The sequence below is a fragment of the Chelmon rostratus genome, chromosome 18 (assembly GCF_017976325.1).
Source record: "Chelmon rostratus isolate fCheRos1 chromosome 18, fCheRos1.pri, whole genome shotgun sequence".
Classification (NCBI taxonomy): domain Eukaryota; kingdom Metazoa; phylum Chordata; class Actinopteri; order Chaetodontiformes; family Chaetodontidae; genus Chelmon; species Chelmon rostratus.
The window spans coordinates 24,840,024-24,860,025 of record NC_055675.1 but is presented as its reverse complement, the minus strand read 5'-3'; the positions used below and the strand labels follow the sequence as shown (position 1 = coordinate 24,860,025).

Below are 20,002 nucleotides of genomic sequence, written 5' to 3'. Positions count from 1 at the left end.
TAACCCAAATTAATATGAGATAAACCCCAAATTAATCTGACCCCAGGTTGATCTGAGAGGTGCTGAATAAATCTGAGATCTGTTCAGAAATATGTCACAGATAAATCCCACGTCATTCCAGATTTAATCCAAGATTTTTCTCAAATTAATCTGTTATCTGTCCATTGTTAATATCTGGACTGTCCAAGAGTTGTCTGTGATTGGACCCATTTACTCCCTAGACTTTTTCAAATGAATAGTCTCTTTGGTTAATCCCAAGACCAAGGAGATGGTGATAGACGGAAAGCACAGACTACACCGTTGTGCATCCAGGGACCTGACATTGAGATTGTGAAGGAGTACAAATACCTGGTGTCCACCTCAACAATAAACTGGACTGGTCCACTAACAGTGATGTCCTGTACAGGAAGGACCAAAGTCGTCTCCATCTGCTGAGAAGACTGAGGTCCTTTGGAGTATGTAGGACATTACTGAGGACTTTCTATGACTCTGTGGTTGACTCTGCAGTCTTTTACTCAGTGGTCTGCTGGGGCTGTGGAAGCTCTGAGAGGGACAGAAAGAGACCTGGTTCTGTTCTGGACTGTCCTCTGCATATTTTTTCTTTTATATAGTCACATTTCATTTTGCTTGTATAATATATATATATATATATATATTATCTCACTCTCCCCCACCTGTTACTGCCTGCTGGTGATGAAGTTGCAATAAGTAGTCTGAAGCCGGGGGGGTAGTGCCAGGATCAGGCATGGTCAGATGCTGCTGCTGGCAGTCCAGCCCCTGTTGCTGCTGCAAGACCAAATAACACAGTTATTTAGGTGCATTTGGAGGCCTCCACTTCCAGTGCTTTAATTTTTTTCATTTGATGCTTTTCGGTGTCAGCGGGGCATTTTTTCGGTGGTTGTTTTTCCCAGCCCTGACTGACAGTTAACCAATGGGATGTGTCAACAACTGGACAATGGGTCACTGAACAGGCCGGCCAATTATGTGGGGGAAAAGAAGTACCTGCTGACCAGCCCCCACTAGACACCGGCCCACCGGGACAGTGTGGTATGCCAGATGGCCATGCCATCCCTGTCCAGACCCCAAACTATTTTGGGCCAAAGCAAATTAATTGAGTACAAATGGCACTTTGTGTTCTGCAGGCAGGTTTGTGCTGCGCAATTTAGCAGCTAAGAAGCTAAAGCCTCGTTCAGAAGGAGGTTTTCTGAAGGAGAGCCTTGTTGCTGCTGTGGAGCTGCGAGCACCGGACAACGTCAACCTGTTCCAGAGTCAGTTTGTCTCGAAGAATCGTCACAGATCAGATTACCGGTATGAAAACACTGAAGGACATTGCAATAGCCAATTTGTCTGTCTGTCTCTCTCTCTGTGCTGTCTCTTCAGTGTTTGTGTGGTCTGTCCTTCTTCCAGGTCTCCATTGTGGTGAGGAGGTCATGTGACTCAGGTTCTTCCTGTCTGGTGATACCTGAAGCTGCTAAATGCCCTCCTGGATCCTTCTCTTCACTCTTGTGTCACAGGCTTCATATATCTGTATTTTTGTCACCATCCTGTGATTTTTTGGTTGATCTCGTCTGGACACATGACATCTATTTCCTGTGTGTCCATCCTGAAGAGGATCCCTCCTCTGTTGCTCTCCCTGAGGGTTTTTGGGGGTCTAAATCAAGGCTCTATTGACAGAGGGCATTCTTGATTTCTGATGTGAGGCTACATATATAAAACTGACTTGACTCAACTCATCATCTGCCCCGAGGATGGGCAAGAAGGAGCAAGAGCAAGACTACAGACAGTTTGTCTGGATGTTCGCTGTTTTTACCAATGAAATGATGAAGTATTGATATATTTGATTAAAGCTCAGCAGAAGTCTCTTTCAGACTGATGTAGCAGCAGTGTTTCACATTTAATCTACAGTTACTGGGATAAATAACTGCTCTGTATGTAAACAGCAGCAGGTAATTTTAGGTCGACCTCTTTAAATTTGGCTGAACCTACTGGTAAATGTGAGCTTGGTGACTTTGACTGGAGGTCAGCGGTGTGTTATTTCCTCTGTCCTGAAGCCAACACAGTCAAACACACAGAGCTGATATCTGTTCTGCAGAAGATCCAGAGAACTGAGACAGATCACAAACACCTTTCTAATTGATTGAATCTGGAGGATTCTTTAATATTTCTGTGTGTCTTAAAAACACGCTTTAAAAATGTGTGTAGTGTTTTCGTGGAGTTGTGAATGAGAAGAATTAACTTCTACACCACTGACTGTGGTGAAGCCTTTTTAAGGTCCCATGTTGTAGAAAGTGAGATTTCCAGATCGTTGTGGACTATAAAGCAGCTCAGCATGCTACATATTTACTGTGAAAGTATCAAAACACTCAGTCCACCTTAACCACGAGTTTAATGCATAAAGTAAGTTTTAAAAAGGACAATGCATGTTAGCTGTTCAGTAAAGATAAAAAACAAAAGTCAGATGGAAAGTTTACACGTTGTTCAAATAAGTCATGAAATGCGACTATTTAGAAAAAAATCCAATGAACTCTGAGTTTGTACTTGTTAAATGTGAAAGAGCATTAATGTGAGGATCATGTAGTCATTGAAATGTAATGGGTTCTTCCTCTGGGGAGAGGGACTGCTGATCACTGTGCTTAGATCCTGATCTAGATCAGATCCAGATTCTCTGGAGTTTAAGGTCCTCTACCTTTTCCCTTTATTCTATAATGCACATGTGTAAATTTGCAACCTAGATGATGCGTTTACAAACACACAGACATCATATACCCAAATTTGCCCACTGGGGATCAATAAAGTCTATCTTATCTTATCTTATCTTATCTTATAACTTCAAAATATTTTTTGTATGTTCTTTAAAATATGTTTAGTTTTGGTTTTTATGCCCTGTACTGTGTATGAGCTGGACTTGTGAATGACTTCGGTCACTTACATCTTGCCGTTTCCATGGAAACGGGTTAAGCTGATGCAGGCAGGGCTCAGACTTCAGCTGACCCGCCCTGCGAACACCCGGTTCTGGTTCGGTTTCAGTCCTGTTCCGGTCCGGTGGGCTAGGTTTAGACTCCAATCTGCGACCCGTCCCCCGCCAGCCGCAGGTCAGCCGAATATAAAAACACACAAACATCCCAGCCTCGGACTGATGACAGCCTCACAAATCTCCATTCAAATTTCCAACAATTCTATCGATTCACAAAACAAACCATCCCGTTTTCATCATTTGCAAAGGGTTATGCTGTATAAACCTTCTAGGGGATCCTGTAGTAAGATCTGGTTTGAGAAACCCCACCAAGAGGCTGTTCATACAGATGAACTCTCAACTTGTGGACAGTTTAACACGGCTCGGTACCGCCCTCCGTGTGGGAGCGACTAGACGGACCTGGGTTCAGAAAGATCGACGTTTTATTTAAATATTAGCTTGGTGATGTTCTCGGTGTAGGCCGAAATGACTGGATCTTACATATTTCTAAAATGTGTAATTTTTAAGGGCTTGTAGATTGTGAGGTTAACAAATGAGCACAGACGCATTATAGCGCTAAATTTTTAACGCAGTTCGGCGTGACGCTCCGACCGCACAGGACAGTTGAAACGGCTGTAGTTGATGGGATTTTAATTAAAGAAGTATTCGTTGGTGTGCGCCGTGATCAAGAAGAGATCGTGTCGATTTGTCAAATGTCTGATGTTGAAGGAATTTTAGATCTTCTCTTCTATTAAATAGTAAAGAAATTGTGTAATGCGAGTTTTGAACGGAATCTGGCGTGACGTTGGCTCCGAACAGGACAGAAGCGGAGGACAGAGTCTCAAAGATTGTCTTTTTAAATATATGATGTCTGGCGTACTGAACATCCGCCGAAATTCAATCTGATCTTTTTTATATATGATAGTCTCCGGTTTTCAGCTGTAACCGATCGCTGTTTTAACTTTAGTGGCGTGAAGCGTTTAAACGCCCTTTTTTAAACGGAGTCTGGTTCAACGCTTCATTCGCGTAGGAGAGAGCGGATTTGGCTTGGAGACGATTCAGCTGACGATCACTGACAGCGGCTGGCTGTGGGATCTGTTCCCCGCTGTCGTTCTAACCAACTGAGATATTCTATTCAACAGATGTTCCTCAGAAAATTGGAGATTTTACTGAAACGGTCGCAGCTCGCAGGTCTAAATGTACGCCGAACAGAAGAGTGGACTCTCATGGTTCATTAACTGTTGTCTTTGAACCTCTGACAGATTGCTACGTTTGCAGGTGAGCGAAGATTCTTTATATTATTAGAAGTTTCAAAGGAGTCCGGCGTGACGTTCCCTCCGCCGCGGACAGATCGAGCAGGGATCTCCTTGGAAACGGTTGGTGACAGTCCCCCGCCCCCCCATCAGGGATGGTTGGTACTGAAATCCGCCGCCTGCTCTCCCACTAACAACCAGTACCAAACTGGCCTACTTCCAGTGAGCAGATGTTCTCCAGCAGAATGACTCTGAACCAGTCCAGCCTGCTGTACGGACAGCTGGAGGACCTGCAGGAACTCGCCTTCATCGAGAGGCCGATCCGCAGGAGTCTCAAGGTATTTTTAATATTTCATCCTCTGCTTTAGTAAAAATGAATATGAAGCTGTTCTACAGTCAGACAGGTGAACACGGTCATGTGCTGAACACATGTATGACATGTGAAGTGATGATGATAATACTGATGATGAAGGTGCTGCTGTGACATGTTGTATGAGTCAGTGGGAGGAAGATCAGCAGCCTCCATGCAGGAAGCAGAGGGGAGACCCGCTATGTGCGCAGCATGACGCAGTTTCTGTCTGTCTGTCTGCAGGGAGAGAGACAGACAGGCGGACAGACAGTTTGTAGTACAGCAGTTTCCAGCTGAGGATCTCCTCCTCTTCTCTACGTCCGGTCACAACGTGATTAATACTATAAATATCGTTTTTGATCAATATATCACTTCCTGGCAGTGTAGAAGTTCTCATATATCTTGTATATTCAGTATCTAAACACGTAATAAATGGTTAATAACAGACTATGATGCATCTGAAAACAGATCTAATGACACGATTGAAGGTTTATTAATGATCAGTGTTCGTTCTTTTCCTGTGAAGACATGTTTTATATAATAATAATAATGATAATAATAATATAATATATTATTATAGCTGTGTCTGCCATTAATTATCTGTTCGTAAAGTAATTTGTGTCATGACCGGAACACTTATTTTCCCTTTTTTTAATTAGTCACTTAATTATTTTGTCCAGAAAATTCAGTTTCTCAAGACGTAATTTTTACCATTTAAATCTTCTTCTTCTTCTTTATCTTCTTCTTCTTCACTCCTGAAACTGTGTGGGTGGAGAGGGGCAGGGCTTCAGGATGATGATGATGTGAGGGGTGGAGCCTGGGGGCTCTTTTATGGGAGAAACCCCAACGTCATGACAGCGCAGTCACACACCCCCATCTCCTCCCACACACACACACACACACACACACACACACAGAGTCAAAGCAGACTGGATGGATTCAGACTGCATGTGTGTGTGTGTGTGTGTGTGTGTGTGATCAGTCAGTAACTGCTGTATTTCTTAAAATAAATAAACTCCATCTGAAGCCATGTGAGAACTTCTTATATTTTATCCGAACTTGTTCGTACTGGTTGTGGTCGTCATGCCGATCATGCTAATTACTGAGCAGCAATCAAAAGGAGACAGTTCCACAGCTCATAATGTAACTTGGACTGAGACGTGGAGCCTGTTTTATGCCCAGCCTCCCCGTGTGTCTCAGTTCGTGGTTCAGCCTCACTGGTTTCTCTTTGCAGGTGTCCTTGATGGATTTAGTCCTGGAAACATGTATTTCTAGTTTTTGTCTGACCAGTTTCAAATCAAATCTGGTTCATTCCTCAGTGTATTATTTGATGAGCAGACATTATAAAATCTTTACATTTCACGGTTAGAGCTCAGCTTTGCTCCTGATGTCAGTGCAGTTTCCCTTTAAGTGGAAACACGTGTGTTTTTCTGAGCTCGTGTCTGTTTGTCTTTGAGAGGAAAAGTTTGAGTTTTAGACCTGTGAGTGAGGACAAGCTGCTCGGTCCTCTTTTGGACCTTTAAAGGTCTGTTTAAAGTATTTTTGGTGGTGTTTTGATGTTTTTAGTTAACAGGACAGAGATTATAGGATATGAAGGCTGTCTGAGCCAGACTGCAACTAAACTATGGGGGGTGTTGATAGTTTGAGTGTCCTGATTAGAATGGATTGACCCTCCGTTTAGAGTTAGCTGTTAGCTGTTAGCTGTTTGACGTGCAGGTGTGGCAGTTAGGGAATATCTTTTAAGGGTCTTCACAGGTATCGAAGTACAACCATCGAGGACTCAAGCTCATTTATTTTCACTTCACAACATAGTGAAGCCTCTTCACGCTACATATACACAGAATATATATACACTTTAAGAATAATAAATACAGCTATTTCTATACATAAATACATGTATACACCCAGAGAGTAATAATCCTCAAGTGCATTTTTGAATGTGTCAACAGTCACAACTGCCCCATGATGGTTTGTGGTCCCTCGGTCTCAAAGATCTTTGCACTTAATCCAAACCGTGCTTCCTTTAGTGACGCTGAGTTTATTTCTGTCGTTATGCTTCAGCAATAAAAGGTGAAAAGGTAACAGATTTTTAAAAAATAGCAAAGTCCAAGAGAGCTGCTGAACATCACATCTACACCACAGTGTGAGAGAGAAAAGTCTCTCCTCACTTTAAAACACACCTGAGAGCTCGTGGTCATACAGGTGACTGTTATTTTCTGAAGATATGCTGAAAAACATTTAATTTTACAACCTTTGGGTTTTATTATCACACTTACATCTTCACAGAGACAGCTGAGTTACCGTTTCTCAGTGGTCGTTTGTTGTTTCCTGTCAGACGGCGGAGGAGATCGATCAGCTGACTGTGGATGAAGACCTGAATGACATCGAGAGAGCCGTCTACCTGCTGAAGTAAGAGCTGGCTGCTGTGTGTTACTCTGCTTGACCTGCAGTTTGAAGAACTAATAGAAGATCATACATGTCGATAGATCGTACCACATATCTGTCCAAACAACGTTCCACAGACTTTAAACCATCTTCGTTCTCATAGAGAGAAGAATGTAAACTGTCAGTGATGGTCACAGTTCTGTTTTTTGTTTTTTCGTGGTGGTTTTTTTGGTCGTTTTAAAACTAGTTCACGTTTGTTATTTTGGTTCCGGGAAACCAGAACCAGAATCAGTTCAGAGTCAAGAAGAAAACAGCAGAATCCTGAATAGTTGAGGTGGAGGGAGAAGTTTCTGGTGGAGGAGCAGTTTAGTCCTTCTCTCTGACCCAGTAAACTCTGAAGCCAATTAAACACTGAAGGTAACCGTCGTCTGATCCCAGAGGCTCTAAACTAGTTCACTGAACTCATTCATGGTCTGGATCGAAAGCTGCCAGAAAACCAGGACTGAAGCTGACGGATCCAGCGATCCTGGACTGTGGAGATGAAATGATGACGCCTGGTGTCATCTGAGGAATCTGGATGAAAAAAGACGATTAAACAAACAGCAGCAGGGCATACATGAGGTATCTGGACTGGAGTGCAGCATTTTGCACCACAGATTAGGCCGGTTGAAGGTGAGTTGGGTGAAGTGTTGGCACACTGAATTTATGTCCAGGTGTCAGTTGTGGAGTCTTTCACGGGTTGATTTTAGGTCCTTGCTTTTGATCTGTAATTAGTCTCACTTGAAGGATCTGTTTTCCTCAGTAACTCCTCTATGTGGTCTTCCTCTTGTCTTGTCAGCATGGGTCAGGAGGTGCAGAGAGCAAGTGTCATCAGTAACCTGCCGAGCCTCGTCCGCCAGAATCCAGCGGAGACATTTCGTCGGGTTGTACCGAAAGTTCGGGTATGTGCGCAGCGACATCGCAGACTGCATGTCAGTACTGCCGGTGTGATGGGGGTCACGGCTGGGTAGTATGTGGACAGCCACTCTGGGAAGTGACAGGTGTCTTGTACAGGTGTATCATTCAGGTAACCCGTCCAATCTGTGTGACTCAGGAGGTCCTGAACGGAGCCGGAGCAGAAATCCAGTTGGCGGCAGCAGCGTCATTTTTAACCATTTTACAGGATGATATCATCCTGATCCACACCCACACCTATTCCATCCTGAAGACTGTCCTGCTACACCTGAACCACCGAGACACAGGTAACAACACCTGAATCACCTAAACCATTAAACACAGGTAACACCACCTTAACCGAGACACACAGGTAACAACAGCTGAACCAAAGACACACAGGACACACCTGAATGTTGATGTGGTTGTTGTCGTTGAAGTTGATATTGACGTTGGCATTGATGTTGATGTTATTTTGATGTTGGCGTTGATGTTTTTGTGGATGTTGGTATAAGCATTATTTCCTGGTTGATGTTTACGTTATTTTGATGTTGACATTGATGCCAATGTTGGCCTTGAAGTTGCTGTTGATATTGATGTTGACATTGATGTCAATGTTGACACTGATGTTGGCGTTGTTGCTATATTCAACAGTGGTGAGCAACGCCTGGTTGGAAACTCTGCTGTTGGCCATCAACGCTCTACCCAAGGAGACCATCAAACAGGAGGTACAGTGATCGGGGTTACTGATCAGTACCTTCCAACAAGACTCTGTTCTGAAACCAGCTGTTAATTGCTGATTATTGATCAGTATTAGAGCAGTTTAAACTACTAAAGTCTATATTAGAACAGTCTGGGCAGATTCAGTAAATAAGAAGACTTGAATTTAAGACTTGTCTCTATTCGCTCTCGCTCTATTTCCTGTTTCTCTCAATCTGCCTTTCATTACTCGTCTCTCTGCATCTTTACGTCTCTCTTTAGTCATCCCTCGATACGAATCTGTCTACCAGTCCCAATCTCACCTGTCTACCCTCTACCTGTTTCATCTTGTACCTGTCTGTCTCTCCAGGTGTGGATGCCCCTCTCTCTCTCTCTCTCTCTCTCTCTCTCTCTCTCTCTCTCTCTCTCTCTGGTTAAAACCCCAGCTGACCCACTCTGCCTGTCTGTTTATCTACCTGTCCCTCTCTGTACCTGGCTGTCTGTCTACCTGGCTGTTGTTCTGCAGGTGCTGAACCCCCTCCTCTATCAGTCTCAGCTGTCTCACTCTCTTCAGGCTCGGCTGGCCAGCTGTCGCATTTTAGGGAAAGTCGCCTGCAAGTTTGATTCTCACATGTGAGCTGCAACACAGCATGTACACACAGTATACTGTAGTACTACACACATTATATACTGTACACACTGTATACTGTAGTACTACACACATTATATACTGTACACACGGTATACTGTAGTACTACACACACTATACACGCACTGCATACTGTACACGATGTACAGCATAGTACTACAAACACTGCATACTATACACACTGTATACTTTTTAGTACACAGGCTGTATACTTCACTAATATACTAGTGAAAAGTGTAATTACTCTCAGCCACTAAGTTTTTGTAACCAGGCAGTTGATCCTGTATGTTTCTGTATAATGAGCTCAGGTGAGTTGTTACACCTGGTCTGGCACTAACAGGAGTGTTTCCGGTGTGTAAGAGTGAAGAAGGAGCTGCTGCCGTTGGTTCGTTCTTTATGTCAGGACGTGGAGTTTGAGGTCCGGGCGTGTATGTGCCGTCAGCTGGAGAGCATTGCCAGAGCGACCGGGTAAATGTCGCCAAACACTGAATGAAACCAAACACAACTCAAAGATCCCGCTTTGTTGAGACAGCGTCTCTTGTCACCGTCTCAGGGTGGACGACACCAGGACAGAGCTGCTTCCTGAACTGGTGGAGCTCACTGAAGACGAGGAAAGCGGCGTCCGCCTCGCTGCCTTCGACACCATCATTAACTTGATGGAGATGATGGACGGCGGTGAGTCATCGGCCGGATCTGTGCTCCATAAAAGTCAACATGGGGCTGTGACATGTCCATCAGAGGAAAACAACATGATAAAACATGGACGTACAGCTTGACATACAGAGTACATATTTCTAGAGATGCACCTCTGCTGGTGTTGGGTATTGAATAGACTTGTGCACTCGGGTACTTGTACTTGTACTCATAAAACCCATCTGTACAAACACACCCAGTACCACGTTATGGAACATTAACCTCTGGTCAGCTGAGCTGGCAGGTGGAGCAGGAGCACTGTCAGCTGTTTGGAGATATTTTTGGTAAATATCTTTATTGAAAACAGGCCAACAGACCAGACAGAGGAAGGCTATATCACACACCAAAGAAACAGAGGGGGGGATCACATCCCCATCAATGACAGAGTCCCTATATGCAGTACAAACAAATACAAAGAAAACCCAACAAATTCAACAGTAACAAAAAGAAAAGGGGGGGGGGCGGGGGGGGGGGGGGGGGGGGGGGGGGGGGGGGCATGTTGCACATCAAAAACAAATCATGGACTGCTTCCAAGTCTTGTATTCCTTTACAGTACAGCATCACCAACACTTATATGTATTCTAATCTGTGCAACCGTTTGGAGATATTTTAAAATAAGCGATTATGACGTGACGGAAAACTCCGCTCCACTAACCTGTCGAGAGGGGGGCTGAAAAGTGGCTCCTTTAAACAAACAATTTGATAAAACATTGAAAGAACTAACACAAGGCAGAGTTCAGGACTTTTCTTATGTCAGCAGTGGGAAACAGAAAACAACCAACTTTGCAGTAAAGAGGTCTGAGATTCCAGCTGTCATGTCAAACATGTGTGTGTGTGTGTATCGGTCTTTGGTATTAAAGTACCCGAGTGTAGTTACATGTACTTGGTCTGAAAGAAGTGGTTGCTGTTGTTGGTGCATCCCTACATCTTTCCTTCTGGCTCAATTTAAGATGCAGCGGGCCTCTGTCAGCAGCAGCAAGTCAACAGTCCAGATGTCTACAATCACTACTTTTAAAGCCTCCACCTCCTCTTTCAGATGACAGACTCCATGTCGTGGTCCCCCTGGTGATGTCAGTGTGCGAGGTGTCATCACAGGCGGATGAAGCTGTTGTGGCTTCTTTGTCCTTCCAGTTTGGGAAGCTGTGCAGCGGACTGGCAGGTGAGAGTCAGCGATGGCGTCGCACAGTGGAGACGGTAGAGAGCAGATTAGAGATAGTCGTGTCAAATTCTACTGAAACCAAAGCAGAACAAGTTACCAAGCGTAAGGGGGGCCGATGAGACAGACAGGCTGAGCTTGTGAATTCAAAAATGGGTTTTATAATTATAGTTGTAACTATTCATGAACAGATGGAAAACTCACTGATTATTTTATTGGGATCAGTTGATACACACCTGAGAGTCGCCCCCCTGTCGTGTTGGAGGTGTTTGTGTAAGCTTTTATAACTATGGGCTCAGGTAAAGGCGGGGCTTGACCCCAGGGACCCCCCAGGGCCTTTGACTGTGTGCCTTCTTGGAGGCTCTGATTAGAGTTCTGGAGTGCTTCTAGGTACTCTTTAGTGGGGGGGGGCAAGGCCACCCTGAAAATATTGCTGGTCCCCCAGTAATTCTGCTTAACAATGATAGGAAGAGCTGTCATCACTTCAGCTAGGCCTATAGACTGTTCTTTATGGAAAAGCATATCATGATCGGCCATAGCGGGAGGACTTTGCAGGTATGGGACAGAGAGGGGGACTGCCAACATCAGAAAGGAAATATTAGAAACTGGATCCCAGGGCCTTTACTACGAGTCATTCAGTCCTTGTTGTCAGCAGGAAGTCGAAACACGCTGTGAGTCGTCCGTTTGTGAGTCTGTGTAGCGTCAGTATGGTGACCTCAAGGAGGTCTCTGATGAGCAGTTCTTGTGTTTCAGGTTCTCTGTCAGATGAGCAGAAGGGCCGTTTGCTGCAGAGGTTTAAGCTGTTGTGTGTCGCCGGTCTGCAGACTGAAGGAAACCAGACCGATGGCAACAACGAGTCGACGCTGATCCGCTGCAACTGCTGCTACAACCTGCCGGTAGACACAGAGACCCACACAGAGTTCAGTTCGACCTTCAGTCCTCCAGATGCTCGATGTCACTTCCTGCTCTCTCTCTCTCTCTCTCCAGGCCATGGTCGTGTTTTCTGACTCAGCACACTTCCTATCAGAGCTCTACCCGTCTTTCTCCAGTCTTTGTTCTGACCAAGAGGTCAGCGTTCGACGAAGCGCCGCAGCCAGTTTCCACCAGGTCAGAAAACAGCTACAGCCACCATCTGCATCCTCATGATTTGAGTATTCGTAGAGTCTTACCAGAAGTGGAGCTAAACATCTAAATTTGTCCCAAAGATCATTAGTTCATTCCCAGGCAGGAAGGAGATCAGCTGTTGATCAGCTGATATCTGTCTGTGGATGAAGGTGTTGCAGAATAAACAGCTCTCTCCACCATGTGGAGATAAGACAGGTCGAAAAGCTGTCCTCTTTGTCTCCTTCTGTCAGGTGGTGAAGCTTCTTGGTTCAAATGTCCAGCTGGTCCACAAAGAGCTCCTGGCTCTGCTGCAGGACGACGCTCTGGAGGTGAGATACCACACCACCGCTAACACTGTTCAACCAATCAGGATGCACGGCTGCATGCTGCATTATAGTATGAACGTGGTTTACATGAGTTTTCTTGGAGTTTTCTGGGTTTAGTTTTTTGCTTTTTAAGTGAGCAAATGGAACATTTTTATTGATAATTTGATCCTGTTAGTTTTGTTTAGACTTTTTTTTTTGCTTGTTCATGAGGGAGCTGTCGGGTCTCTGATGATAACGAGTTTGGTCTGGACCTGAAAGTGTCCTGAGACATCTTTGGTTGTGATTTGGTGCTATATAAATAAAATTGAACTTCTTTTTTCAGTGTGCTCAGACTGACATTGACCTGCACACTTGAAGGAGATACCCAGATATTTTGTTTGGTCACCCAAGCCATCAGATCAGAACCACACAATCAAACAACCGTTCATCAATCCAGACCAAGCACAGCTTGGTTTTACTTCAAATGTTAGTTTTCTTTACGTTAGTTTCACATGATGGCACTTTGATTGTTGTTGAGGTGTTGGATGCTCTGATGAATCACCTGGAGGAGACTTTGGAGGCGGTTCTTTCCAGAGGAGAAAACCTGACAATGGACAACAAGGTTGGAAAATAAACCTCATCCACTAGAACTTGTTCAGACACGGTTTAATTATGCTCCTCAAGTTCCACCTTAAGATCCTTAAGTTCTACGTATTTTCTTTTTGTTTGTAGTCTCTGATCATTTTTCTTTCTTTTCCCTGTTTCCTCTCTAATCTTGGTTCTCTTGTCCATCTGGTTGATCTACGTTCTCTCCTGGTTCCTGTGGTTCCTCATTAGTTCCCGGAGCTGCTGTCTGCTTTGCTGTTGGCGGAGCAGAAGGTTGGATGTTCTCTGCGTTGGCGGCTGCATGAGAAGCTGCTGCAGCGTTACAGCTGCCTGGCCAGACTGCTGTCTGGAGAACTGCTGCATCAGAGCTTCTCCCCTCGCATCTTCATCATCCTCACCACCAACGTCAGCATGCGAGCCCGAGCCACGACACCTCACAACAAAACATGACACGATCTGACAGGTAACAAACAGGTGAACAAACGGGTGACTTCCATTTCGGTTGTTGTTGCAGAAGGTGTTGCCAGTTCAGAAGGAGGCGGCTCGGACGTTCTGCACGTTCCTGCGTTACAACCGCAAACAGGAGCAGCGTCAGGAGATGATGGAGCGACTGATCCAAGGTCAGAATACTTTGGTCCTTCAGTCTCTGGTGGTCTGAGGGCAATGTCACATGTGAACAGGTGAACCCAGTTATCTCAGTGCTGTTTTAAATCCATCACAAACACCTGAATCCCTGTCCCAAGGAAGGGACTGCTCCAGTCAGTGTGTATAAGACAGAACATCTAACGTACCAGTGAGACCACAGCAGAACCTCATGGCTGTTCATGTCATTGCATTTCTGATCTTCAGATCTGGCTCAGGGGCGAAGTTACTGGAACCGTCTGCGCTTCCTTGATGTTTGTGAAATGGCCACTGAGATTTTCTCCAGAAAATACTTCAACAAACACTTCCTGATCCCGGCACTGGAGCTGGTCCACGACCCAGTCGCCAACGTCAGGTACCTTTGACAGTGTTCTGTCCAGTGTGGTGGGTAAAATCTGATGTGTCTCTGGCATCAGATGTGACACGTTTGCCTACTCACCTGTCCGTCAGGTACAAGCTCTGCCAGTTGTTGCCCAGATTCCGCTCGTCACTCCGCCTGCCGGCCGACAAGCAGCTGCTGCAGCAGCTTGACTTCTGCGTCCAGAAACTCCTCTGCAGAGAGAAAGACAAGGACGTGGTGGCCACCATCCGCAAGGTAACATTTTTACTGCCAGAGACCGGTCCAGACCCACGATTAGAAGACTGTGAGTCTAATAGTCAGCGATGGATTAACTGTGTTCATCATGTTTTTCAGACAGTGTTGGAACTGGACAAACTGGACCTCACAGAACCTGTAAGCAGCTTGTTTTCACTACGTGTAGAATCACAGCTGAGTGTGTTGTTTCACTCCTGATGTGCCTCCATCTGCTTTGCAGTTTCATAAGAGACAGGAGAAGGATTTACTGGACCAGAAGAAGGAAAAAGAGGAGACGCTGCTCCTGGAGATGGTGAGTCTGAACCTGACAGATCCCGTTCGGTCGCTTTCTGTTTTATTCTAACGGCGTCTCCTCTGTCGTCAGGAACAGCTGGAGCGCCAGCAGAGTGAAGGGAAACTGAACTCTGAAAAACACTCAGAGAGAAAACGTGAGTAAAACTGTCACATTTTATTTTTGCCTAAAATGATTCTCTGATGAGAGTTCGTACAACTGTCTGAATGTTTTGGTAACTTCTATTACTGCCTCTATTACTGGGCTGATTAATCAAAATGATTCCAGCTTTGTAGTCCAGTCTATAAACTGCCTTTCTTGGACAGGAAGAGACAGTAAGACCTCTCTATCTGCTACCAAATCCATGTCTGTGTCTTCGTCTGGAGCCGCTCTGTCCTCCTCTGGTAAGACAAAGATCTGAATGAAGATGAGCAGTGACTGTATTTGTAGAAAATGTTCTCCCAACACAGTTTTCTTGTCTTTAATTTTATTGGAGGCCTTTTTAATGCACCTTTCATTAAAGTGGCTGCAATGTACAATTTTACTCTGATATATATCAAAAGACAATACAACATCAGTGGACAACATCAGTGGACACAAACATTATCCAGAGTGAAGGATCAGGTTGTCCCATTACTGCAGGATGTGGAAATAAACTGTTTTCTAAGAAGTCCACCCTATCAGCATAAAAGATGAAGATGTGTTCATGTTTTTTCTGGTGAAAACACGTGGAGAAAAACATCAGTGAGTGCGCAGGTTTTAAGATCGTAGACGTACACAGTGTTGCGTCCTGCAGGTGATAAAAAAGAATAAAACCTGACATTTGTGTTGGCAGTTTAGTTTGGGACAGTTTGGGGTTGACTCACAACATTATCTGCATATTCACGGTGGTGGTTTAGTACTTTTCTTACTGTATTGGATGTTTTCTGTCTTAAATCTTGCAGTGAAAACTGAGAATCTCATGTCAGCAAAGATTTTAGGATGTCATGTCGGGGCTTTGATCATCTGTGGAACACACACCACGATGATGATGCTGATGATGATGATGATGATTGTTCTTGTTCTTCTTTTTTTTCCTACAGGTAAAGAGATGAGGAAGGCTAAACTGTCACGGAGTCGGTCACTCAGTAGTCAGCCAACAACGTCCAAATCTACCAACTCAGACAGACCTCTGTAAGACAGCTGGTCTTCTTTCACTTTGAACTGTCACTTCACGTTTAACAGAAGTGAGATTGACAGGCGGACTGGTACCATTCTGTTTGAGAGGGTTCTGATCCTGAAAGTGAAGATCCATCAGTGGAAATCTGTCCCAGTCCTTAGTGGTGGTCCTGGTCTTTGTGCAGTGGCTGAAAGAATGAGATGATGGATCCAAGCAGCTGAAATGAGTTTCTCTGGCAGGGTGTCTGGACTTAGAGACAGGGAGGGAAGCCTGAAGCCAGAGAAGCTCCTTCATATTGAAAGGAATCAGCTCAGGTAGTTCAACATCTGATCAGTATCCTGCTATGGAGGAGCAGACCCCTGGGGCAGACCAGAACACACTGGATTATATATCCCATCAGGTTCTAGTGCAGACCAGAATACACTGAAACATCAGTTCTCCAGAAGTTTTATCTTATGGCTCCTGGAGTCTTTCCACCTCAAGCTCCACTTTGTGCCTACTTGGTTTTTGGACATCTCCCAGGTCCTTCTGACCAAGTTTTGATGGGCATTGTGAGGGACTTGTGACAACCTGTGAGCTGCATGCACGTGAGGGGCATTGCCTCTTCATTCCTGTGTAGGGGCATCAAGAGCCAGATTTTGGTCTATATATAGCCCCCAGCTTGACATTATGAGATCAGAAAGAGACGTAGGCAGCATGTTAAGGGCTTAGGAAACGGTTGGACACAGATACTGATGGTCTGAATAATAAAATGAGTTATTGTCAATATGAAGATGATCACTGGGAGATGATCCATGTAGATCCAATATGGAGTGGGCAGGCGGCTGAGGTGAGTCAGCAGGTTTTCTGGTGGTTGTCTGGAGCTCGGCAGACTTTAGACATGAGGAGATGACCCGGAGACACAAGAAGAATAGAACAAACTATAGCACAGGACAAAGCACAAGGGGAGCTGAGTGGCTGAGATGTGTTATCAGGTCGGTGAGGAAAACAATCTGGTGAGGAAAAAGCAGGTTTTTAGCAGCAGGACTGGCTGCAGATGTGGTAGCTGATCAGGTGTGGGTGAACCCTCCAGTCCAGATACACACACAAGGTCAGACACAAGGACAGATAACAGGGACAGACTAACAGGGACAGACTTACAGGGACAGGGAAAACACAGAGAAACCCAAGGAAAGGGAAGAAGAGGGAGACTTCCTGTCAGTTACAGCTTCTAGTTGGCGCAGATACCTTTCACTTCAGTCCCTCCTAAACTCTAGTATTTGTCCCTGTCCCGCAGGTCCCTCAGGCTGTGGACAGTACCCACTTTTAGGTGTGGTTACATGTGCAACTTGAAACTTGGTGCTAGGTGTTAAGTGACTGAAGTTCTGCTGGTATCTGTCATCTGGGATGTTGGAACATGGACAAGAACAAGTGTTCTTATGTCTTCTGGTTCTGTGTTTCAGGAAAGTGAAAGAGCTCAGCAGTGCGTCTGGACCCGGGAAGTCCTCCATGTTATCGAGTAAAGGTACCACCTCCTTACATCCACCTGCATATTTAACACTGGCTTTGTCTAAATCCAGGTAGTGGTTTTCAGGACTGCGTGGCCTTCATAGACAGGAAGGACACTCGATGTGATTGTCCTTATTCATACATTACTTGTGTTTTATAGATGACTCCTTGAGGACTGCCCACTTCACTATGGCAACCCAGTCCACCTCCTCCATGCCTGTCCTGATCCGCAGCAACACCACCAGCCTCCTGGACAGAGCTAGCACACTGGAACACAGAAGCAGCCCTATGGACCACAAGAGCACCCCTCTAGACCAGAGAGATCATAGAACCATTACACTCGACCACAGAAGCAGTAACATGGACCACAGGAATAATATGATGGAGCAGAGAACCAGTACAATGGATCACAGAACAAGTACCTTGGACCACAGAACCAGCACCATTGACCAGAGAGACCACAGACCTGGTACTATGGACCAGAGAGACCATCGGACCAGTACTTTGGACCAGCGCAGTAAAACGATGGACCGAGGATGCGGGATGAAGGATGGCCAGTCCAGAAAGCTGTCAATGTGAGTTGCTGAAATGTTCTGTGATCTTATTGAACCAATCACAGGGGCCTACATGAATCAACATTTGTTGAGACCATCCCTCCCTGAATCCCTCCAACAGAGGATTAACATGGTGGCACAGTATTTTAATCCTCTGGAGCAAACACAGACGTGATGTTTTGAACTTTTGAAGTTGTCAAAAACAATTTCTTTATCCGGTCCAGTTGTAACCTTGTTATGACCTTATGCCGGTCTTAACAGGGATAAACCATGGCCTAACCCCCTTTCATTCTAGTTTAGGCCTGTAGGAACCTTGTTGTGCCTTTGCTCAACCCTATTTACTCTAACCCAGTTTTAAGATAAGATAAGGTAAGGTAAGGTAAGACAAAACATTATTTATCCCCAGCTGGGAAATTTGGGCATTACAGCAGCATCGAAAGCAGTGAGAAGAAAAATAGCAGCAGAGGTAGAGAACATACGAAAACAAACAAAATACAAAATAAAAAGTATATATATAGACTGCCTTCAGATTAAAAATAACAATAAATAGTGTTACTACTATTACACAGAAGAATAAAATATACAAAAACAGTAAATGATATGTAATATTACACAGAATGTGTGGACATGAGTATAATTTGTCAAACAACATCAACACAGTCTGATGTTCAGTGGTGCTGGAGCTGAACTCTGACAGCTGATGGTATGAGGGACCTGTGGTAGCGTTCCTTCTTACAGGGTGGATGCAGCAGTCTGTTACTGAAGGAGCTGCTGAGGGCCCCCACTGTGTCATGCAGGGGGTGGGAGGGGTTGTCCATGATGGATGTCAGCTTGGCTAACATCCTCCTCTCACCTACATCCTCAGTGGTGTCCAGAGGACAGTCCAGAACAGAACCAGGTCTCTTTCTGTCCCTCTCAGAGCTTCACAGCCCCAGCAGACCACTGAGTAAAAGACTGCAGAGTCAACCACAGAGTCATAGAAAGTCCTCAGTAATGTCCTACAGACTCCAAAGGACCTCAGTCTTCTCAGAAGATGGAGACCACTTTGGTCCTTCCTGTACAGGACCTCAGTTGGACAATAGATTATCCTTATTTATTCCCTAGCCCTTGAACTTTTGATCTGGGCTTTAGTTTACTGTTTCTTTATGTTTAACCCCCCAGTGATGTTTTTGTTTAGCTCCAGCTTTATTCTGGTTTGGGTGAGTGAAGACCTGTTGTTTACCTGGTTATTCCCTGTGTTTGATCCAGCTTTTAACCTGATGTAACCTAAGCTTCAACCTGGTCTGATTTAATGCTGCTTCAAGGCTATCTTGGTCCTGGTTTAGCTCTGTCTCAATCCTGAAGTCCAACCTTATTCCTGTTATTGGTTTAGCCCAGGTTTGACTGGTTTAAGTCTGTTTTAACCCTGGATTAACCTTATTTGCCCTGTTATTAGCTCTGACATTCTGCTTTACCCAGATTTAGATTATCATTTCTTTATCCTGGTTTTTAAGCCTATTATTGTTGAGCTCTGATTTTATTCTGGTTTAAACATATTTTAACACTGGCTTTGCCTTCATTTAGCCTACATTCACCCTGTCTTAGTATGCTATATTAGCCTTGTTTAATCCAGTTTCAGTGCTGTTATGGTTTAACCCAGACTTCACTAAGCTTCACTCTTCAGAACAGACTCATCTGCAGATCTGAAATTTAACTGTTTCAGTTTTAAGACATGACTTATGTTGTTTTTTTTTCTTCAATCTACAGAAGCAGGAAGTCAAACTCTTTCAACGTCCAGTCAGGACGAGATTGAAGATGATGATGATAATGTGATTATACCTCCACCAGGCCATCAGCAGTCAGGGAGTGGTTTCCATATAGACAGCAGCTTCAAGAGTTAAAGGACGAATAACCCTTCAGAACATTAGCCAGAGGGCGACAGGACATCGTCTCTTCCTCACGGTCACAGAGACAGTCGAGGTTGACGTCTGCTGCTTTTATTTTCTGAGCACTGTGTATTCTAATGATCTCATCCTGTCACTTGATTGGTTCAGTAAAGTCCACACATGCAAACTGTTGGTGTGTTCTTGTCGGTTTGTGGTTTCAGCTGCATATGATTGGTTGGATAAACGTTGACATCAGTCTGTTTTTAATGGATGTAGATTAGAATCATTACGTCAGTTGGTTTGGTGTATGTGATGTCATGGTGCTGTTTGATGACATCATGTG

At 44.6% G+C, this 20,002-nt stretch overlaps 1 protein-coding gene across 3 annotated transcripts; it reads left to right on the top strand.

Moving 5' to 3' along the window:
* The first annotated feature begins 3,383 nt into the window (after positions 1–3,383).
* Positions 3,384–19,826, top strand: ppp4r4 (protein phosphatase 4, regulatory subunit 4). 3 transcript variants are annotated; one of them, XM_041958456.1, is made up of 26 exons: positions 3,384–4,329; positions 4,430–4,544; positions 6,891–6,964; positions 7,779–7,881; positions 8,034–8,181; positions 8,528–8,601; positions 9,099–9,205; positions 9,582–9,689; positions 9,775–9,896; positions 10,951–11,073; positions 11,824–11,966; positions 12,058–12,177; positions 12,426–12,503; positions 13,018–13,101; positions 13,317–13,490; positions 13,600–13,705; positions 13,935–14,082; positions 14,178–14,322; positions 14,422–14,460; positions 14,543–14,614; positions 14,687–14,750; positions 14,920–14,997; positions 15,676–15,766; positions 17,195–17,256; positions 17,401–17,815; positions 19,541–19,826. In XM_041958456.1, exons 2-26 carry the CDS (start codon positions 4,437–4,439, stop codon positions 19,584–19,586), a joined length of 2,832 nt encoding a protein of 943 aa, XP_041814390.1. In that variant the 5' UTR covers positions 3,384–4,329; positions 4,430–4,436; the 3' UTR covers positions 19,587–19,826. The 3 variants fall into 3 exon arrangements, with proteins under 3 accessions (XP_041814390.1, XP_041814391.1, XP_041814392.1); XM_041958457.1 differs by having other exon boundaries at positions 3,384–4,544; positions 13,603–13,705; XM_041958458.1 differs by having other exon boundaries at positions 3,384–4,544; positions 14,693–14,750.
* Positions 19,827–20,002: the final 176 nt, after the last annotated feature.